The 18,868-nt window shown below is 43.6% G+C and overlaps 3 protein-coding genes across 6 annotated transcripts in view; 1 reads left to right on the top strand and 2 right to left on the bottom strand.

Annotated features, from left to right (window-relative positions):
* Positions 1-1,852, top strand: part of gnb3a (guanine nucleotide binding protein (G protein), beta polypeptide 3a) — an 8,744-nt gene extending 6,892 nt beyond the window's left edge. For both annotated transcript variants that reach the window (XM_083679755.1, XM_083679754.1), the window contains exons 8-9: positions 1-19; positions 277-1,852. The exon at positions 1-19 is cut by the window's left edge and continues 198 nt beyond it. In XM_083679755.1, the coding sequence (XP_083535881.1) occupies positions 1-19; positions 277-383 (126 nt within the window). In that variant the 3' untranslated portion in view covers positions 384-1,852. The remainder of the gene's footprint in view (positions 20-276) is intronic.
* A 129-nt stretch (positions 1,853-1,981) lies between these two features.
* cdca3 (cell division cycle associated 3) lies at positions 1,982-5,457 on the bottom strand. 2 transcript variants are annotated; one of them, XM_083679604.1, is made up of 7 exons: positions 5,428-5,457; positions 4,910-5,085; positions 4,540-4,651; positions 3,578-4,425; positions 3,187-3,523; positions 3,010-3,089; positions 1,982-2,329 (listed from the first exon to the last, which is right to left on the bottom strand). In XM_083679604.1, exons 2-7 carry the CDS (start codon positions 5,066-5,068, stop codon positions 2,237-2,239), a joined length of 1,629 nt encoding a protein of 542 aa, XP_083535730.1. In that variant the 5' UTR covers positions 5,069-5,085; positions 5,428-5,457; the 3' UTR covers positions 1,982-2,236. The 2 variants fall into 2 exon arrangements, with proteins under 2 accessions (XP_083535730.1, XP_083535729.1); XM_083679603.1 differs by having other exon boundaries at positions 3,187-4,425.
* A 682-nt stretch (positions 5,458-6,139) lies between these two features.
* pex5 (peroxisomal biogenesis factor 5) lies at positions 6,140-16,946 on the bottom strand. 2 transcript variants are annotated; one of them, XM_083679235.1, is made up of 16 exons: positions 16,756-16,946; positions 14,857-15,013; positions 13,899-13,937; positions 13,609-13,726; positions 13,328-13,474; positions 12,138-12,222; positions 11,517-11,607; positions 11,057-11,179; positions 9,753-9,836; positions 9,536-9,655; positions 9,236-9,379; positions 8,857-8,927; positions 8,306-8,527; positions 8,013-8,178; positions 7,690-7,847; positions 6,140-7,486 (listed from the first exon to the last, which is right to left on the bottom strand). In XM_083679235.1, the coding sequence occupies exons 2-16, from the start codon at positions 14,968-14,970 to the stop codon at positions 7,234-7,236; spliced, it is 1,935 nt and encodes a 644-aa protein (XP_083535361.1). In that variant the 5' UTR covers positions 14,971-15,013; positions 16,756-16,946; the 3' UTR covers positions 6,140-7,233. The 2 variants fall into 2 exon arrangements, with proteins under 2 accessions (XP_083535361.1, XP_083535362.1); XM_083679236.1 differs by lacking the exon at positions 11,057-11,179.
* Positions 16,947-18,868: the final 1,922 nt, after the last annotated feature.

An 18,868-nucleotide genomic window follows, 5' to 3' on the forward strand; every position in this document is an offset into this window, starting at 1 on the left:
CTCAAGGCGGAGAGAGTGGGTGTGTACGGAGCCGATGGAGGGAGGGAAAGAGAGATGAGGGGGAGAGTAGGGATGGATAGAGGGCGAGAAAGGAAGTAAGGATAAGGATATGTAGAGTTCACAAAGTGAAGAGTCCAGAGTCCTTCTAGTTGGTGTTTCTGCTCTCCATGCCTATATAAGCTGTAATTACATTATGCCAAACATTACACAAAATATAACATACATGTGCATATATTCTACATTGACATGGTATATCTGTTTCTGTCTGTGTTTCAGGAGTTCTGGCGGGTCATGACAACAGAGTGAGCTGCATCGGAGTCAGCAGTGACGGGATGGCATGCTGCACAGGATCCTGGGACAGCTTCCTGAAGATATGGAACTGAGGCAGTCCTTCACTGGATAGACCTAGAAAAAGAGAGAGAGAGTGGGAGAGGGGGATAGACATAGGGGAGGAGTACTATGATTACTATGAAAACTTGCCAGAAAGACAGAGATAGAGAGAGAGAGTAGAGAGAGTAGAGAGAGTAGAGAGAGAGAGAGAGAGAGAGAGAGAGAGAGAGAGAGAGAGTTGGAAGTTTAAGAGAGGGATTGGGGACTAGACACGTGGGTTTAGAGGAGGTATTTTTGTTGTGCCAAGTCCTATTTAAGATTTGAGAGAGGGATTGTGATAAGAGGGAGAAATCATTTTCTCCTCTCTTCCCACTTCTCTCTTCTTCCTTCTAACTCGAGTTTTGGGGGGTGGGGATTTTTAGAAGAAAAGACAATTCTTATCAGTTTATGCCATGGTTCAAACCGAATTCAAACATCAGGGGGCAGTTTCCCAGACAGACATTAAGCCTAGTCTTGGACTAAATTACCCTATCAATGGATCTCTATTGAAGATACTTTTTTAGTCTAACATTAGGCTTAATCTGTGTCCAGGAAACCAGCCCTAGATACTTTTATGAATATTTTGTCCAGCATTTGAAAGGATTAACTATGTCATGAGAGCAGTTGCCAAATGGAATGGTAGAGATTTGGATGATATACTATAGGATGAAATACATGACCACTAACAGCCTGTGGAGGTTTACAATAACTATGTTGTTACATTTTATATCAAAAGAGAGTCAAAATGGACGTATGTGTCAGATGAATATGTAAGCGTTAATTTTTGTTTCAAGCGGCTGTTGTTTTGGTTTGGTTATAGTTCTCTTCCTAGTTGTTGTATGTTTGTTTTTTTTCATTTTTTAAAATGACATTAGAATGGATTGTTTAGCCTGCAGGTTTCTACATTAGTCTCAGAAAGATGTTTACGTGCGTATGTATTTAAATAGAAAATGTTTACCATGAGTTTGGGCCTAATCTTTTGGCCTTCTCCCCCAGTGGCTGGTCACAAAAAGGAATGAGTGCTTTCAGTAAACCGTTGGATTGACAGATGGTGTGATATAATGGATCTCATGGTTCACTAAGCACTAACAAAAAACATCTTTCACATTTGTCACAGAGGACATTGGTTGTGTGTTTAAACCCTACATGTGTGAAAGCTGTATCTATCTCTGTGTGAAAGTGTGTGGGTGGCAAAAATGGCTGTGTAAAACTTAGCAGCAAAAGTAGTAGCAGCAGCCTAACTTGTACAGTATCTACCTGAACATAACTCAATGTAGCATTATCACATTAAACACCATCTAGTACAGCCTGACACTGCAATGATGTAATGAGGGGGTCAGGTGGTATTTATTTTCTCACACACACTCTGTACTACAATTTGGACTACCTTTATTTAAACATTGGGACACACACTGTGTATCAGTCTATGAATAGTAAAGCCATAACACCTTTCTTAACTTTCTAATAAATATGGAATACGGCTTCAGAAGCATCTTGACTGTCTTTCTTTCCGTGACGTTTTTTGACGAGCATAGTTTCATTTCTGAAACTACATTGATGTCATGATTGTATAGAAGAACAGAATAAAAGACATCAAAAGACCATGAAAAGCAAATACTTTTATTAACATAAAATACAAACACAGGATAGAAAGACATTAATATGGACATTTGCATACAGGACATACACAGGACAGAGACAAAACAAATCAGAACTTTAAAAATAATATACATATAAAATCCTTCTGAAAAAAAGTTAGTAAATAGTAAAAAATTCTGTACATTTCAAAAGGCAAATTGAGAGATCTAGAAAAGTGGCAGGTTCCTGTACACATCTGGCAGTGCGTGTGTGTGTCCTTGGGCAGTGTCTATCTGTTCTCCTTGTTAAGTGCCACTGTCAGGACTCTGCGGTCCAACTGGCCCAGTCTCTGTCTGTCAGGGGTGGACACCTTCAGCTTCATCTGAGGGGCAGCGGGAGAGAAGACTACTTAGACCAGTTTTTCACAACCCTTAGCATTTGGTGAAGACACATTCTCTGAGTTCGAGCGAGTGTGCAGATATGAAAGATTGAGAGTGGTGCCAGACAGTGAGAAAGATGTGTGGTGGGTTATGCCACTGCTTTTTTAGGACTACCATGCCACTTCCCATCTTTCCCGTTTACATGAGTAAAATGTGCAGTTCCTGTGGCAGTGCCAGCAGAGGGCACATCAAAGAGAGCATGAAGGGGGATCAAAAGGCAAAGAAAAAAGTCTGCACAATTAAAAGAAAGCAAGCTTTACCTGACCTTTAATATTCCTAAATTCTCTGGCTACTGATATTGAAATAGACAGTCATACTTTTCTATGTAGGACCAAACTTTTGATGGCAGTCTTACCAATTTCTGACTAAACAGAAAAATATATTTATTTTGTTTTTATATTTGCATCATAACCATATACATGTACTGTCCTTGGGAAGAAGTCAGATTGCCAAATTGGATATCTATAAATAATTTAAATATATAAATGACACTATCTATCCATCTATTTCCTACTTGCCTTCATGTGCGCTCCTGCTAGTACAAAATATAATGTTCTGAACTAGTGGGAGTTCTTGTGTCTTTAGGTTCTGTGGTCTTACACACACACACACACACACATACCTGTGTGGACTGGTCTCTGGGGGAGTTGGTCGCCTTGAGGATTTGCAGAGGGGACCGACCTTCAGCCATGAGGGCTTTGCCTGCCACAGGGAGAGAAGAAACCAGGTTTAGAAAAAAACACATTTGGTTGTGACAACCAAATCAATTTAAAACAATTCCACAGAACATTCTACACACCTCTTTGCTTCTGTTTGGCAGACTGTCCCTTGTTCTCATTGCCCACATTCTTCCCTCCAACCCGGACGGAGAGTGGGGAGGATGCCTTTCCTCCACGACCCTGCACCCCTCTGGCCTTCAACCCGGTGGCACCAAACCCCTTCCCCAGCCACTGGGGCTTGAACACCACCTGACTGGGGCTCTTGGTGTCAAAAGTGGGACAGCGGATGCCTGTTTGAGGTTGCTGGCTCACGCCTGGGCTGGGACCAGTGGGGGCCTGGGTAGTGGTGGTTGGGGGTGCCACGGGTAACTCTTGCACAGTGGGCATCTCTGGTTCTAGATCCCCGGACGCTGGCATCTCCCCTTCTAGATCCCCTGACGCTGGCATCTCCGCTTCTAGATCCCCTGACACCTCCCCTTCTAGATCCCCTGACGCTGGCATCTCCCCTTCTAGATCCCCTGACGCTGGCATCTCCGCTTCTAGATCCCCTGACACCTCCCCTTCTAGATCCCCTGACGCTGGCATCTCCCCTTCTAGATCCCCTGACGCTGGCATCTCCCCTTCTAGATCCCCTGACGCTGGCATCTCCCCTTCTAGATCCCCTGACGCTGGCATCTCCCCTTCTAGATCCCCTGACACTGGCATCTCCCCTTCTAGATCCCCTGACACTGGCATCTCCCCTTCTAGATCCCCTGACGCTGGCATCTCCCCTTCTAGACTCCCTGACGCTGGCATCTCCCCTTCTAGACTCCCTGACACTGGCATCTCCGCTTTTAGATCCCCTGACGCTGGCATCATTGGTGTGGACAGCTGGGCATACGAGTGGTCGGGTTCGTCCCCATGTGTTTCAGAGTCTGCATTGAGCAGGGGGGACTGGGGATAGTCGTTGTGGACCTCTGCGAAGAACTGGAACGGGGCTCCATCATGGTAGGTTATCAAGCTCATACTCAGCCGCTTGTGTAGGGGGGACTCTTTAGCCTCCTCTGCCTCTTCCAGAGTCAGGTCTGCCTCTACCTCCACGAGGTGGACGAAGGGGCTGTCCATAAGCAGGGTGTCATCCCCCATGCTCTGGGGAGAGGACAGGATCGGGGTGGGTAGGATATCGGCTTGGGATGGTTGAAGAGAGAGGAGGGGCTGGCTGGAACCTAGCTCCCCATCTACTACCACCTCCTCCTCCTCCTCCTCCTCCTCTTTCACAGGGGCATCTGTGTCAGTAAGGAAGAGCATACCTAGGCGACGGGCGAAGGAGCCGACGCTCACTGGAGGAACAGAGAAGAGAGGATCAATCTTTGATGTGCTGCAGACACACGGGCTGAGTAAAGAAAACTAATAGTTCTCTGCAGTCACTATAACTTTGACAGTTGATTAGTTACCTTTCATCGAGTCCTTCATGGGAGTGCGGGTGACGCCGATGGAGGGTGACCGGGGGTCGCTGGTGCTTTCACTCTCCACCACAACCGGAGGACGAGATACAGCTCCACCAACCTGAAATGAGGTGCAAACACACATTTGGTTGTTGAGTTAGGCAAGGCTCCCGTCCACATTGTGTGCAGACTTCTGTTCCAGACAAGCTTAACACACCTGATTAAACTGTGTGTTAACAGCCATTTGTTGATCATCTGAATCAAGTGATATAGCTCCAGGCTGAAATGCCTGCACACTCTGTAGGCATATAGGAGCCAGTTTGGACACCCCTACTCAGTTGCAATGTGCTCGTGAAATGGCATGATCTCTAGCAGCTACCTGTATCGGTGTGCGGTCAATAGCCGTGGACGGAGACCGTGGGTCAACTAGCTGATCGACTCGCTCGTTTCTGAGGCGCTTGCTGGGGTCTGGTTTAGGTGTGGAGGCCACGAGAATAGGTGTGGAGGCCACGGCAATCTTGCTCTCACTGGATCCCATGATTAAATGGCTATATCCTGTGAAACACAAAGGAAGTAAGGAGAATTAGCTTGCACAATCCATCCATTGTTAGCTATCCTCTTGATCTTATTCAAGCAAGAATACACAGCTATTTCTCAAGCTAAAAGTAATATTTATAAAACAATGGATGAAAACAGCAGCTAGCTAGCCAACAGATGGCTGGCTAGCTAACTGGTTTGAGAAGTTATGTATAACGTTCGTTCATACATACACATTGCAAATTCCCACACAGTTTTCACGTTTCTCTTATTCTGATTGATTGATTATTTATTTACACTGCGTTAGTTTAAAGTAAAGGTAATTCAGCAATACAAAAGTTCGCTGACTGGCTAATTTACCTTATACGTTGAGTAGTCTGCTTGTTGTCGTGGTCTTTTCACTCTCTCGCAGCAAAACATGAGCATTTAAATGGGGGAAAGCATGCATCTAGTTATTTTCAAACCAGCCAATTGGTGAACTCTTTGCCTCCGCCTCCTCTGCACAGATTGGCTTAATGCGCCCCCACCCTGTGAAATGGGCGTGGACTACGAATGATAACAAATTTGAAAAGGACAATCCTGGTCTGTAATGAAACTGTGTAGCAACACAAAACGTAAGCAACAGTTTGAACCATACGTTTAAGCTTGCGTGTGACCTATGTAACATATTTCGAAAGCCGCATTCTTACCTCGTGAGACACACCCCACTCGATCCTGTTGAAATATATTAAGGAAATCTTACCATTTCAGAACTATGGTTCTGTCAAGAAAGATCTATAGAACCAAATACCGCGATAGTGATTTACAAAATAAGAAGTGTAGGCCTTATCATGGCAGATGTTGATAATATAGGAATTGATATATGCAAGTCTTCATTTCTGTACTGTAAAATAATCCATACATTCCTTCTGTAAAAGCATCCGGATTGTTCTTTCGTGGTCGACTCTTATTTTGGTCCCCAGCAACAAAGAACATAAATATGGGAACAAGGAAATAGCATAATTCCTTATGGAGGCCCTTCTCTTTATCACACATAAACATGTAAATGTAAAAAAACTGGACATTTGGAATCAGAGCTTTTATTGCTGAATATGACATGAATAATCATTAGTCAGGTTACCTATTTTGAAACCAGTAATAGTACAATAATTATAGTACAATACACAATATGGCAGATAGCATTATTTTACAATTAAGCAAATTATTTTACAACAAGACCTACTGTCTGCAGAGAACAGAGGCGAGGGAGTGAGGGAGTTCAAAGGTCCCTTGCTCGGTACTTCATTACAATTACACAGTCCTATCATCCATTGTCCAAAGCAGCGTGTACAACTTCAGTTCTCCAGGGGCAGCATTCCTGCTCGTTCTGTTTCTCCATTGCACTTCATTGATCTGAATATGTCATCGACTGCACGCCTGGTTACCCAAGTATCAGTCTCTTGTTAAAAGGGGAAGGATGAAAATTACACATAGCGGAAACTACAGCCCTTTCCACTGGTAGATAAGCTTTGTGAATCAGGCCCGGTCCTAACCATTAGTAGGGGCATTATGCTCCTTATAACCTTGAAGGGGCACTGATTGCAAAAAATATGGTGTTGACGTCCTCTTTTCACTGTTACAGTAAGTATACCGTACCTATGTTTCATGATTACGGGGTACAGCAACAAGAGCTATGGTCACTGATGACAGAGGGTTAAATCTCAATAAAGAGACTTCCTTTCCTTGTCGTCTTCATTCTTTTTTTTAGATTATTGAGATGGACTGTGAAAGTAAGTAGAAGCGTGAGACCAGGGTGATGGCAGTGAGTGTGACATTGTCACAGTGAGGGTCTCTCTGCTGGCTGCTTCTCTCCTGGGAGGGAACATTATGTATTTGATACAAGTCAGTGTGAACACATGGTGCATACTGAACGTCCCTTGGTGGCTGAATGATCCACAACGTCACACTCACCACACCTCCCTCTCTGCCCTCTTTTCTTACCCCTCTCATTCCACCTCTCCCAGACACTTCCATTTCCCTTGGTTGCTGACCAACAATGTCTCACATCTCCTTCCTCTCTCCTCTCTCATCCTCCTCCTCCCTCTCTACCTCACCTAAACACCTTCCTCCCCTCAATGCACACTCACACTCTATCAGCCCTCTCCCTCCCTCGGCCCTCCCCCGCCTTCATTCTGCCCCCGCCCCCATCTCTCTCTGACAGAAGTGAGCCAGCAGCGTGTCCAGGTCTCGCCGGTCGGCGGCGGCGTACAGCGAGCTCTCTCCCATCATGCTTAGGGCCATGCGCAAGGTGGACCAGATGTTGTCGGACATCATGGTGGCTGCGACGCCTCCGGGTGCCCGGCTTGCGGCTGCAGCCTCGCCCTCCCCCGACGCCTGGCGCTGTAGGGACAGGGCCTCCAGGAAGTGCTCCACCGCCTCTCTGTAAAAGAAGGTAGACAACCAGGAAGAATAGGGTCAACTCCTGCTGGTCCTGCGTTATGGCTTAAATACTCAAAATATACATTAGCTCACAGCTATTGCTGATAAGAGGTTTTGATCAAGCTTCTATGAAATGTCGTTTGTTTGTATGTATTGTTGTTCCTCAGAAATAAAACAATGCGAGCATCAGGATCTCCGTCTCACCTGTGGGCTCCTAGGTTGACACAGCTGATTCCCAGGTTGTATCGACTGCGGACAAACCCTGGCTGTAGTTCCAGCGCCCTCCTGTAGGCGGCGACAGCCTCCTCTGAGCGGCTTCCATTGGCCAGAGTAGCACCAAGCTTATTCCACAGAAGATAGTCCTGAGAAAGATGGGGATAGGGAGGAAGAGAGAGAGACATATCAATAATATACTTACATAATCAAGAACATTTTGAGTCTCAGATAGAGCTTGCGGTCGAGACAGGTCTTGTGGAAGTAGATATCTTAGAGCAGTTATCACACCCCTAGTATTAGTGGTGGCTAACCTGTGGTGTAACAGAGAGGGCTGCAGTAAAACAGTCCACAGCCTTGTCGTACTCCCCACTCAGGTTGAACAGAACTCCCAGACCACACTGCAGCTGGGGGTCAACCCGGGCAGGGTCAGAGTTTGCCGCACTCAGGAACAGTGACTGTACCTCTGTAAACAAAGACCTGAAAAAGAGAGAGAGGATTAACAAATAATAAATGTGTAGCTAAACATGTAGCACCATTCTGCCAGTGTCACTTTGATCACAAATGAAAAGTACAGGCACAATCTTAAAAAGACAGTGCCACTCACTCTGGCAACAGTGACCCAAATCGCTCCCTCTCCTTCTCCCTCTCTCTGACCTCGTCCTTCTCTCGCTCCCGTTCAAATTGCTCTAGAACGGGACGGTACGTAGGATTGTGCCTCAGCCAATCACGAAGGGTCTCACAGGCCTGCCTGTGCAAGGACTCGTTGGTGAAACTAACGGCCAATGCCATCAGAGCAGTTAGGTTGTCATTCTTCAGCTCTATGCATCTGATGGTGGTAGAGTGAGAGAGACAGAAGAGGAGTGGAGAGACAGACAGTAAGGGGGAGGGGAAGGAAGAGGAAAGAGAGAATTTTTAATTAGCCACCAGTACCAAACCCAAGTCTTCACAGGCACCATGTAGCCCTCAAGGAAAAGTCAATGATTATCATTGCATCTTGCCATGGTATGCGAGTCACACATAAGATATGTATTCATAAATAAAATATGTGTACACCACTGGTGTACACACTCCATGACTACTATAGAGACACCTAGAGATGTCTCTCCAGTCTCTGAGCCTGCTACTGTAGCTGATGCATCTATTCTGCCCCCTTACCTGCGGAGGGCGCTGATGGCTGCAAATTCTTGTTCATTTTCTGCCTGACACGTTCCCAGATATTGCCATGCCTGAGAATGAAAGATGAATGATAGACAATGAAAAATAACATTTCAGTGCATCACAATAATCCCTAATGGGCTTTATAAACAATAGAGAAAGGCAGACACAGGAGACTGTCAAGAAGACTTTTTGGCTAGAAACCCTCTCAAGACATTTTCTGTCAACAATAAAAACTTAAACAAAAACCATCCTTTATACATTTTCTATCATACCTTAAAGACAAAAACACATATTTCAATACAAAATGGTAGAAAAGAAGGAGAGAGACAGACAGAAACTAAGAGACAGAGGAGGAAGCCATTGTTACGTCTCTCACCAGCTGGTTTTCTGGTTCTTTCTGTACGGCGCTCTCAAAGAGGCGCACAGCTCCAGGGATGTCCCCCGCCTCCATCCTCCTCACCCCCTCCGCCAGGGGGTCCTGGTGGGACAGGTATGGGTTGTCCTCCTCAAACTGGTACCCCTGGGAGGACGAGAGCAAGAGTTAGGTAAAGAAGAGGAAGAAGTTTTTCTTTGTTTTTCTTCTGTTAAATCTGAAGACTGTCTCATCAGAACAGGTACAGACTGGAAGATGACCACCTGGTCTGACCAGGTAAGTAGGCCATGGACGGACAAGTACCTTGTCGTAGGAGGTGCTGAGTAGCTGGTCAAAGTCGGACAGCCAGGGGTGGCTCTCTGCGTCTCTCTTGGCCATCTCCTCCCACTCCTGCTGCAGCTTCTCCCAGAAGTCAACATCACTCTGATAACACAAGACCAACCATACCATCAGTCGATCCATTCATCCATCCATATCTTCATTATTCACGTTTTATCTTTCCGCCGGCTTTTCCTCTCACCTCTACTGCAGCTTTGGCCTGCTGGAAATCTGGGCCCGACGTGGCAAACTCATCTACCCACGATTCAGCTGACTCCACAGACACCTGGACAGGCAGCAAGTCATAGTGATGGTTGACAGGAACCCTTAATGTGAATGACTCCATAACACTTGAACTGAGTTGAGGTTATGACAGTTAAATACAAGAAAATGATGGGGGGAAGTCTGAGAAAGCAAGAAGAGATAGAAGGATGGGAAACTAAACACAGCAGAGAGCCACTACCCTTCTCCCATTCTCCCTTCACCCCCTACCTTTGAGCAGCAAGCATTCTATATTACAGTACCAGCCTTTTCCTTAATGGACTGGTATGTAACTGTGTAACTATCAATGCCAGTTCACTCAGCAATCACTGAGTGCAATGTACAGTATCTTCCTGGGAAGTGCAAAGAAACTATAGGAACTACAAAGGGAGTAAAACAAAATGCGGACACTAAAAATATCTGTTCAAAAAAGCTCAAATCTCCTGGGTAGAGTTTCCATGGGCGTCAGGGGTCCTACCTGCCTGACGACAGTAGCCCATTGCTGGGCCTGTTTAGCCTTAGCTTTGGTAATCTTCGCATTTGTCTCTTGGGATTCCAATGGGAGAGTCCCTCCCCCAGTCTCCTCCAGGAACTATGGCAACCAGGGAGGGGGGAGAGGCGGGATCGTTGTGGTGAGGCGAGGGTGTTTTTTTTTTTGTTTTTTTTTTTTAATTTATGGGGGGTGGGGGGGGGGTGGGTTAAGAGTTTTAATTTGGTATTAATGAATGGAGGTTGTTAATTGAGGGAAGGATAAGCCAAGAGTTCATGACAGGGTCAAAGGAGGAAAAGGAGATTGCCACAGTTAAGGGCAACTAGTGACAAGAACCATGACAAGAACCATGACAAGACCAATGACTAGATATTTAAGGGTAAAAGCCAAGATTGAGGTCATTTCCATTTTGGATTCAGTCAATCCAGAAAGTAAATTGAAATTCAACACAAATCGGCCATTATTTGTGAATTGAAAAGGAATTGACCACAACCCTAGTGAAACATACAACTTCACAAGAGACATGTCAAAGTCACAATGGGGATAGCTAGGAGAGATTTGCACAGCAGATAGAAATAAGATATAAGGGCAGAAGCTGACATTACAGGGAAAGTAATGGCCACTGTTTGGTTACATTTGTAGGGAAGTTACTGTACATCACAATCAGTGGGACAAAACACTGGGGCTAAGACAGCTCCCTGTGAGTTGACAGTTGCACTCTTCCCTTTGTATCCTCAATGGGAGATGGCTCCTACCTGGTTGAGGTTGGAGGCCCAGTTCTGAGCCACCTCGGCCTGAGCCTTATCTGTGTGCTGTTTGCCTGCTCTGTCCTCCACTGTGACACTGCCCTCGCCAATCTGCCTAATGAACCGCAGGAACTACACAACAACGACAACAACAACAACAACAATGACATAATAGCAAATACTATGGCTACGGGCTAGCCTAATGGACCACTATGATAATATGATACAGCAAAATGCATTTCTATGACACAGTTTGACAACTAAGGAATAGCTACAACTTGAAAACATGCCAACGCAACTACCGTGACCGCTTCAATACAGAACTACATTACCCCTATGGACAAAGTTAAAAGAATGGGGAAAGATATGGTGATAGATATGTAGAAAAAGAATGAAACACATATAAAAAAGTGACAAAGATACACCGTTTACACACACGGTTTGATAGCTGGGAATCTGTGCTGCTCACCTCAGTGTTCTGTAACTTGGGGTCGTCGACCTTTGCCACAAGCTCATTGGCTGTTTGCTTTAACTCGTCTCCTGATTGGTACTCCTTTGTCCTATTGGGGAAAAAATGTGTTTAACATCATACAACAGAGCAGGTTTATAGAAACTAGCACAGTCCAAGCTTGCTGAATCAAACCATTACCTTTGACGATGTGAAAAGCACTAAAGACGGAATTAATTTCATTTCAATGAGTGTGAATAAGTTCACAACTAACTACTTCTGGGATAAATGAATCACATACAAATCGCCTTCCGGAGATAATAAATAATTATCTTTTTAATTGAACAAACTGAAGGTCTGTGTGTGGGCTGGCTTTCCATTTCACTGTCAACTCCTATTCAGCTACTGCCCATATTAAGGCGTTCTGAAAGACTCAAAGCCTTACAGAGTTGTTACTTAAACACTGCGTTCAGTGGCTATTCAGATGTGTTCAAGGACTGTATAATACAAACAACAGCTCAACATCACAATATCACCATTTCGTCAGGAACATTCTCAAGGTCTCCATCTTTCACTGTTTCTGTCGTTCCCCCCGAACATCCTCGCTCCCTATCTCCCAGGTCTCTCTCTCTCTCTTCTCACCACTCAAGCTCCTTCTCTCCCAAGTCCCCCAACCACAGCTTCTCCTCTGACTGCTCCAGATACTCCTCTGCCCAGCGCCCCGGATCTGAGATGGAGGGAGAGATACAGAGAAGAGAGTGTGTAGAGTGTGTGTGTGTGTGTAAGAGTGTGTAACAAGTGTGTGCGTGTGTGTGTGTGTGTGTGTGTGTGTGTGGCAAGGGGCAGCCACACCCACTTAGCAATTCACTCCCTTTTTAGCATTCATTAAGCTACAGTATGTTTGAAGGGTCCAAAATCAATGTTGACAGTTCAAACCGGTGGACGGACTGCTCTCGAAAAAAAGGGGGGAAAAAGTCCTACTGTCACCGTGCCCACCACCTTTTCCTCCATGACGTTTGCGGAAACCTTTTATATGACCTCTCGGGTACCGCATGAAATCTCATTGATGGAACACTCAGGGAAAAGCTCAATGATTTCAATGCTTCAGCTGGAACAAGGATTTAATGCATGGTGCTGACAAGTATATGAAATAAAAGAAGAGAAATTGTTCTATAGGCAGGTGGGTGTTTTTTTGTGGAGTTGATTAAAGTTACTTTTTATTGATTTGATATATTTATAACATAAATGCTCTGAAATGGAGGCAACCTCTGAAAATGAACAGTCAGATCTAAGTAATGTCATGTCTGATCTCCCAAACAACATAAAGTTAGTAAACATAGGTGAAATATAGAACGCGGTATATACATTTAAACCGTAGTGATTATTTTTAGTAAACACCCATTGCTGAATAGGCAAGATAAGTTGCAACAGCAACCACCATGAATAATCAACAAGGATGCGTAGGAAAGTAAAGGTAGCGCAATCTGTGAAGAAGATAGCAGTGAACTTGTCAATGTCAGTGCAAATGTATCGGAATTGAATGAACCCTATGCACATTTCTTCATGTACGCAAATACAGTCTGTCTGTAATTTTTTGTTGTTTTTAACCTTCATTTATTTTCTAAAAACAGACAAGCACAATGATTTATGTAGTATAATTCAGTCAATATTTTATGGATTTTGAAAAATCCCAAAGTACTGTGTATTTTCATTCTCTGTCCAATTGAACATTTATCAGAACAATTTTCCTTTTTAAAAATATTGATGCCCCTTGCTAGTGTGTGCGTGTGTGAGGGACAGACATGTCAAAAAGAGCCACAATAAAAATTTACCTGTGACATCAGTGATGAACTCTTTGGTCCAATCAGCATCAGCTGCGTCACCAAGTCCCACCTGCCCTGCTGAAGCGGCGGAGTCAGCTCCTGACAGGAACTCAGACGCCCAATCACCAGACAGGGCCAACGCTGCCACTCCAGGCGCTAACAGAGGTAAATGGACAGCACAAGTCAACGTTTATGGTTTAGCCTTAAATTACAGGAACATTACAGCGGATTGAAATCTCGTGTAAATCATTTAGTTAAAGCCATTGATGTCTTGGTACGTGTATGTGTACCTCTCTGTGGAGCTGGCCTGTAGTTCTGCTGGTCTATTTGCTGCATCTCCTCCAGTAGCTGGCCCATGTCAAAGCTGTGGGGGGGCCGCGGGGGCGCCTGCATGAACTCATTCACCAACTAAACAACACACAAACAAGGAACATACTGTCGGATCAAAGGCTATCCAGGCCGACAAAATTGTAATTGTGTCTGCTTTAAGCAGGCAACTTTAAGCTTACAGTCAACTTTGGACACACAGAACACAATGGTCGCAATCAATTGGAGCATATGAGGTAATATGAGCACTGACCTCCTCTTCAGTTGCAATTTCAATGGGTGTAGGGGGAATCTATGAGGAAAAGAGAGATGGTATGAGAGAATTATATGCTGATATACACAGTGCCCTACAGGAGTAATGGGACAGTGAAACATGTTTCTTCTTTTGGCTCTATACTCCAACATTTTGATTTTAAATGTACTTTATTTTATTTGATGGTATTTGTTTACATATTGGTTTCACCATTCAGAAATTATAACACTTTTTATGCATAGTCCCCCTACTTCAGGGTACCCAAGAGTAATGGGAAAGATTTATCAAATGTTCAAATCAAACACTCATGTTTAGTATTTGGTCGACAATCCTTTGCATGCAATAACTGCCTGAAGTCTGCTACCCATTGACCCCACCAGACGCTGGGTGTCTTCTCTGGTGATGCTCTGCCAGGCCTGTACTGCAGCTGTCTTTAGTTTTGTTTGTTTTGAGGTTTTTTCCTAAAATCTTATCATCAGGAAAGTAAATGCATGTTCAATTGGATTTAAATCTGAAGACTGACTTGGCCAGTCAAGACCTTTCCACTTTTTGGCCCTGAAATACTCCCTAGTTGTTATGGCAGTATGTGGACTTCATTATCATGTACACCAATGCCATCAAATAAAAGCTGAGAATCTCTACTTTAAGGTTACAGTAATTGTTTGATTTCAAATCCAAACTTTTGGAGTGTAGAACCATAAGAAGACTTTTTTTTTTTTCAATGTCCCATTACTTATGCAGGGCACTGTAAAATTGTGATGAATATATAAAGTCAGGTGCATCAAGTTGCAGTTCTATGACCCAATGGAACTACAATGTCCTTGTTGAATTACAGGTAGATGTGTCCCACTCGAAGAAAAGCTTAATAGTATGGGTCAGCATGGGCCGACATGAATAATATTCCATATTAAATTTGTTCCATATTCAAAACACTAAAGGGCATGCTACTCCTACTCACAGTGGGCGTCGACCTGTGCCTCCAAGCACCGCCCTCCTGGGTCATGTGACCGGTCAGCTTCATGAGGGGATTGGCTCCCCCACATTCCGCTTCCACCAGCTCCCGCATCGCCATGGCAACACAGGACAGTGGCGAATCCAATCAGACCACCTTAGAGCTGGAGAGGAGGTAAAGAATAAATGTTCACTGATTTGAGGACAGATTAACTCGTTTGATATAAGCGGACATTCTGTGCATGTTCCAAACCTAGCCAGCCTACATTGTCGATGGTATTTAGGGTCTAGCTTGGGTGACAGACTGCATTCAACAACGCTGGTTACATCGTTGTCTTGTCTGACAACTTGTAGGAGGCGTCTAAAGCAGTGCCCGACTGGCTATTCATGGTCTCCATGCAAGTCAGATGGATAACCTGTCTGATACAAAGAGAGTCAATCAAATCAACTAGAGACATGATCAAAGTCCGAGAGAGCTGCTTTGATAGATATGGTAATCTATTTGAGGATGAGAGGGTTTGCGGGGCCATGCTGAAATCTCTTCCTGAGTGCCCACTCTGCCCACTGAGCTCAATCTGACATTCTCTATCTGCTGGCTTTCTACAATCACACAACCTTCATTCACACCCACCCACCCACCCAAATACACATAACATGTACACACACCAACTCCAAGGATGGCAACAATGTACAGTAGCTAGGGGTCACAAAATGGCCTTCACACAAAAGAACTCCACGACGACAACAGAACTTAAAGACTGCACAGAGTTTTCACTCTTCCTCCTGGCTTACAGGCTTTGTTTAGGCTAGGGAGCTCACTCACCTAACCCCCAAGTATAAGTATACAAAGACAACAACCAACCTCTTTGAAGGGAGTCATGTATTGCTGCGCCACAGTCCTCTCCTCAGCAAACTGTGTCCTGTCAATGCAGCAGGACAGAGACAACCCTGCTGTTCAACTACTTATATCTAGGCCAACAGACGTGCAGCTAGCAAATTGTTATGCACAGTGGCCTACTCAACTTCACTAAAACCCTTACGTCAGACAATACCGACAATATCCATAATGCACAGTCAGTCCCGGAACTGAGAGAATTTAAGCCCTTGTCAATTCACTGTGACTGTACCACAATTACTCTTACTGACAATAAGAGGAGACACTACTGTTCCATCCACAGGTGGTCTACCCACCCCAGTGACGGTTGATTTAAGGATTTTTTCCACTGACCCAACCAGCTGCTGTCTGATTAGAGCCACACTAAGAGGATTATAGAAAGATATTAATAAACACTATCAAAAGATAGGGAATTGATGACAGCACCTGTTTACTTGTTCACACACACAACAACTCAATTAGATTGTCTGTAGAGAGACAGCACCAGGAAGTGAAGAGGCTCACCCACCCATAGGACATATGAGTAGCTTACTCATTAGTTTAATTAAATGAAAATCATTTAATACTTCCAACAGCTGACACATGCTGTCAAAATAATGGCAGCAATTTCTGATGCACAGCTGCCCTATAATCAGTAGTTCCAGTACGAATATACAGTTGAAAGCATACATGCGTGCAAGAAAGATGGAAAACACATTTTTGATGCCATTCCTAAAGACAGTAGTGTGGGCTGTCATCTTGTTCTAGCTACCTAGGCTAGCACTGGGCATTGACTTCACACAATAGAAATACTGTAGCTAGCTAGTGGAGCTAGCCAAGCTAGTACTGTACAGTGTAATGTGGCTAATTAGCAAGCTAGCTAGATTGGCTATCTTATACGTGCAATAGACACCCCAGCACAACAAAAGCTCTTACAGCCTAGCTAGCTAAAAACAGTGCTTTTCTTGTCTATTATGATGTGTTAAATGTGACATGAAGCATGTATCGATTGATTGCAAATGTTCGTCTCACCTCCTACTGCTGCTGACGGCAGACCCTCCTCTCTCCTATTCTCTCTCGTCTCTATCTAATGTGTCCGATTAGAAGATTGTACTGAAAACAAATAATTTGTGCATCAAAAGAGTCGAGCGACGCTCCTGCGAGTGTGAGAATCAACCTTTGCTACCCGTGTTTATTAGCGCGTGTCTCTTTATTTACCTCCTTCCCCCATGACCCACAAAAATCTACACCGATACACTCGTATTCACAATCAGAATTTACGTAGGCATACGAAAATTACGCAGGATTGGAATACAGTACGACGGCGCGTAAACCCAAAGGGAATCAATGCAGCTACATTGTCATCAAATAATACAATGTAACAAGCGTCCATTGGGTTTGCCACATCTGTGACACAATATAACGAAAGGGATGTATTGAGTGTTGACCTTGACTGACAGATGGAGAACCACGCAAAAAAGACAGTATGGTTTGCGTATCATATTGCGCAAGGTATGAATGCAAAGTTCAACTGGCCTGATGAAACCCTATGAACCTGTAATACTTATTAATTGTGTTGTGTATATTATATTTAAATCTTCACAAATATTGGAAGAATGCTCTCAGCCACCCTAAAAGCCCTCAGATGATTTGCCAACATTTGTTCAAATAAGACATTGGCCAATAATGAATGAATACATTCTATTCATTGTCTAAAGTGAAAATAGCATCTATCCTAACGGATTATTTACTTCAAACACAGACAGCATGTTGACGTCATCCGAGTGTTTTTATTATGAATTGTGTTGTTTTCAGACGGTTATCAATAACAATCAGTCATAATCCATATTATCATTGTATCAATAATTACAGTTAATGTCCCAATAGTAACCATAGTAATAATATAAGTTATTAATGCAGTTTTTATCCATTCTTAATATTACACTGAAAAACAACAGGCTTTATTTAGTGACAGGTTTATCACTGCACATTGACACACAGACAGACAGCAAGAGACACAGAGGGATGGAGTGGGGGAAAGGTGAAAGGAGAGAGGGAGGGAGAGAGGGAGGGTGGGGAGAAGCACAGTTGAACATTCATTGAACCAAAGAGATGGAAGGGACTTGGATGAAAAGAAAAAGACAGGAGGGAAAGGAAGATAAAGGAGTGAACAAGAGATTAGGGAGGAGTGAAAGAAGGTGGGAGTGATAGAGAAAGGTGACTGAGTATCTATTCATCACAATGTGCCCACCATTTACTGTGATTCAGATATTAACAAGTTTAAATTACAACAATTTAACACACAAATTAATACACTTGACACTTATCAAGCCAGGAATCATCATCCTTATTACTACTACTATTAATATTATTATTATTATTACTATTATTATCATTATTATTATTATGAGTATTATTATCATTATTATTATTAATAATAATAATGAATTTTCTAATGCTGTAAAGTTCAAATGATAAACGATACCATTGGTACAAATAAATATTATGCAGCTCCATCTTTGAGAGTACAGACAAAGAGCAAGATTTAACTGCAATAATAATAAACATAATAATAAACATAATAATAATAATAATAATAATAATACTAATAGTAGTAATAATAATAATAATAATAATAATAATAATAATAATAATAATAATAGTTATCATTGTATGTACATAAAATTCAATACAATCAAAAACTGCCCAAGCTGAGCTGACATTCTGGATACAGCGGGGGGGGGGGGGGGGTAGGGGGGGTAGCGTTGTAGTGTGTGTGTCGTGTGAGGTTGTTGCAAGAGCAGTGTGCAGTGAGTGAGACGGTGTCGTGAGGGTCTTTCAGAAGTGTCACTGGGGTCGTGGTGGGGTCAGAGGTCAGAGCATCACCAAGTGACTGCAGGTGGTTACTCTATGCCCTTAGGGACAGATCCAGGACCTTTTCCTGTTCATCGTTTTCGTTTTCATCTAAAGCTTTATCTGACTTACCAGCATAATCAAGGGTATGAAACACACTAGTCTGTTATAACTATAGTTTTTTTCCCCAGAATTCCAACTCCAACCAGGGTCTGTGGTCTTTTGGGTATGACAGGGGTATGGAGAGGCTGAGGACAAGGACATGGAGTGAGTGACCTCAGTGACTGTAGTG

Source organism: Argentina silus (assembly GCF_951799395.1).
Source record: "Argentina silus genome assembly, chromosome: 10".
NCBI classification, from domain to species: Eukaryota; Metazoa; Chordata; class Actinopteri; order Argentiniformes; family Argentinidae; genus Argentina; species Argentina silus.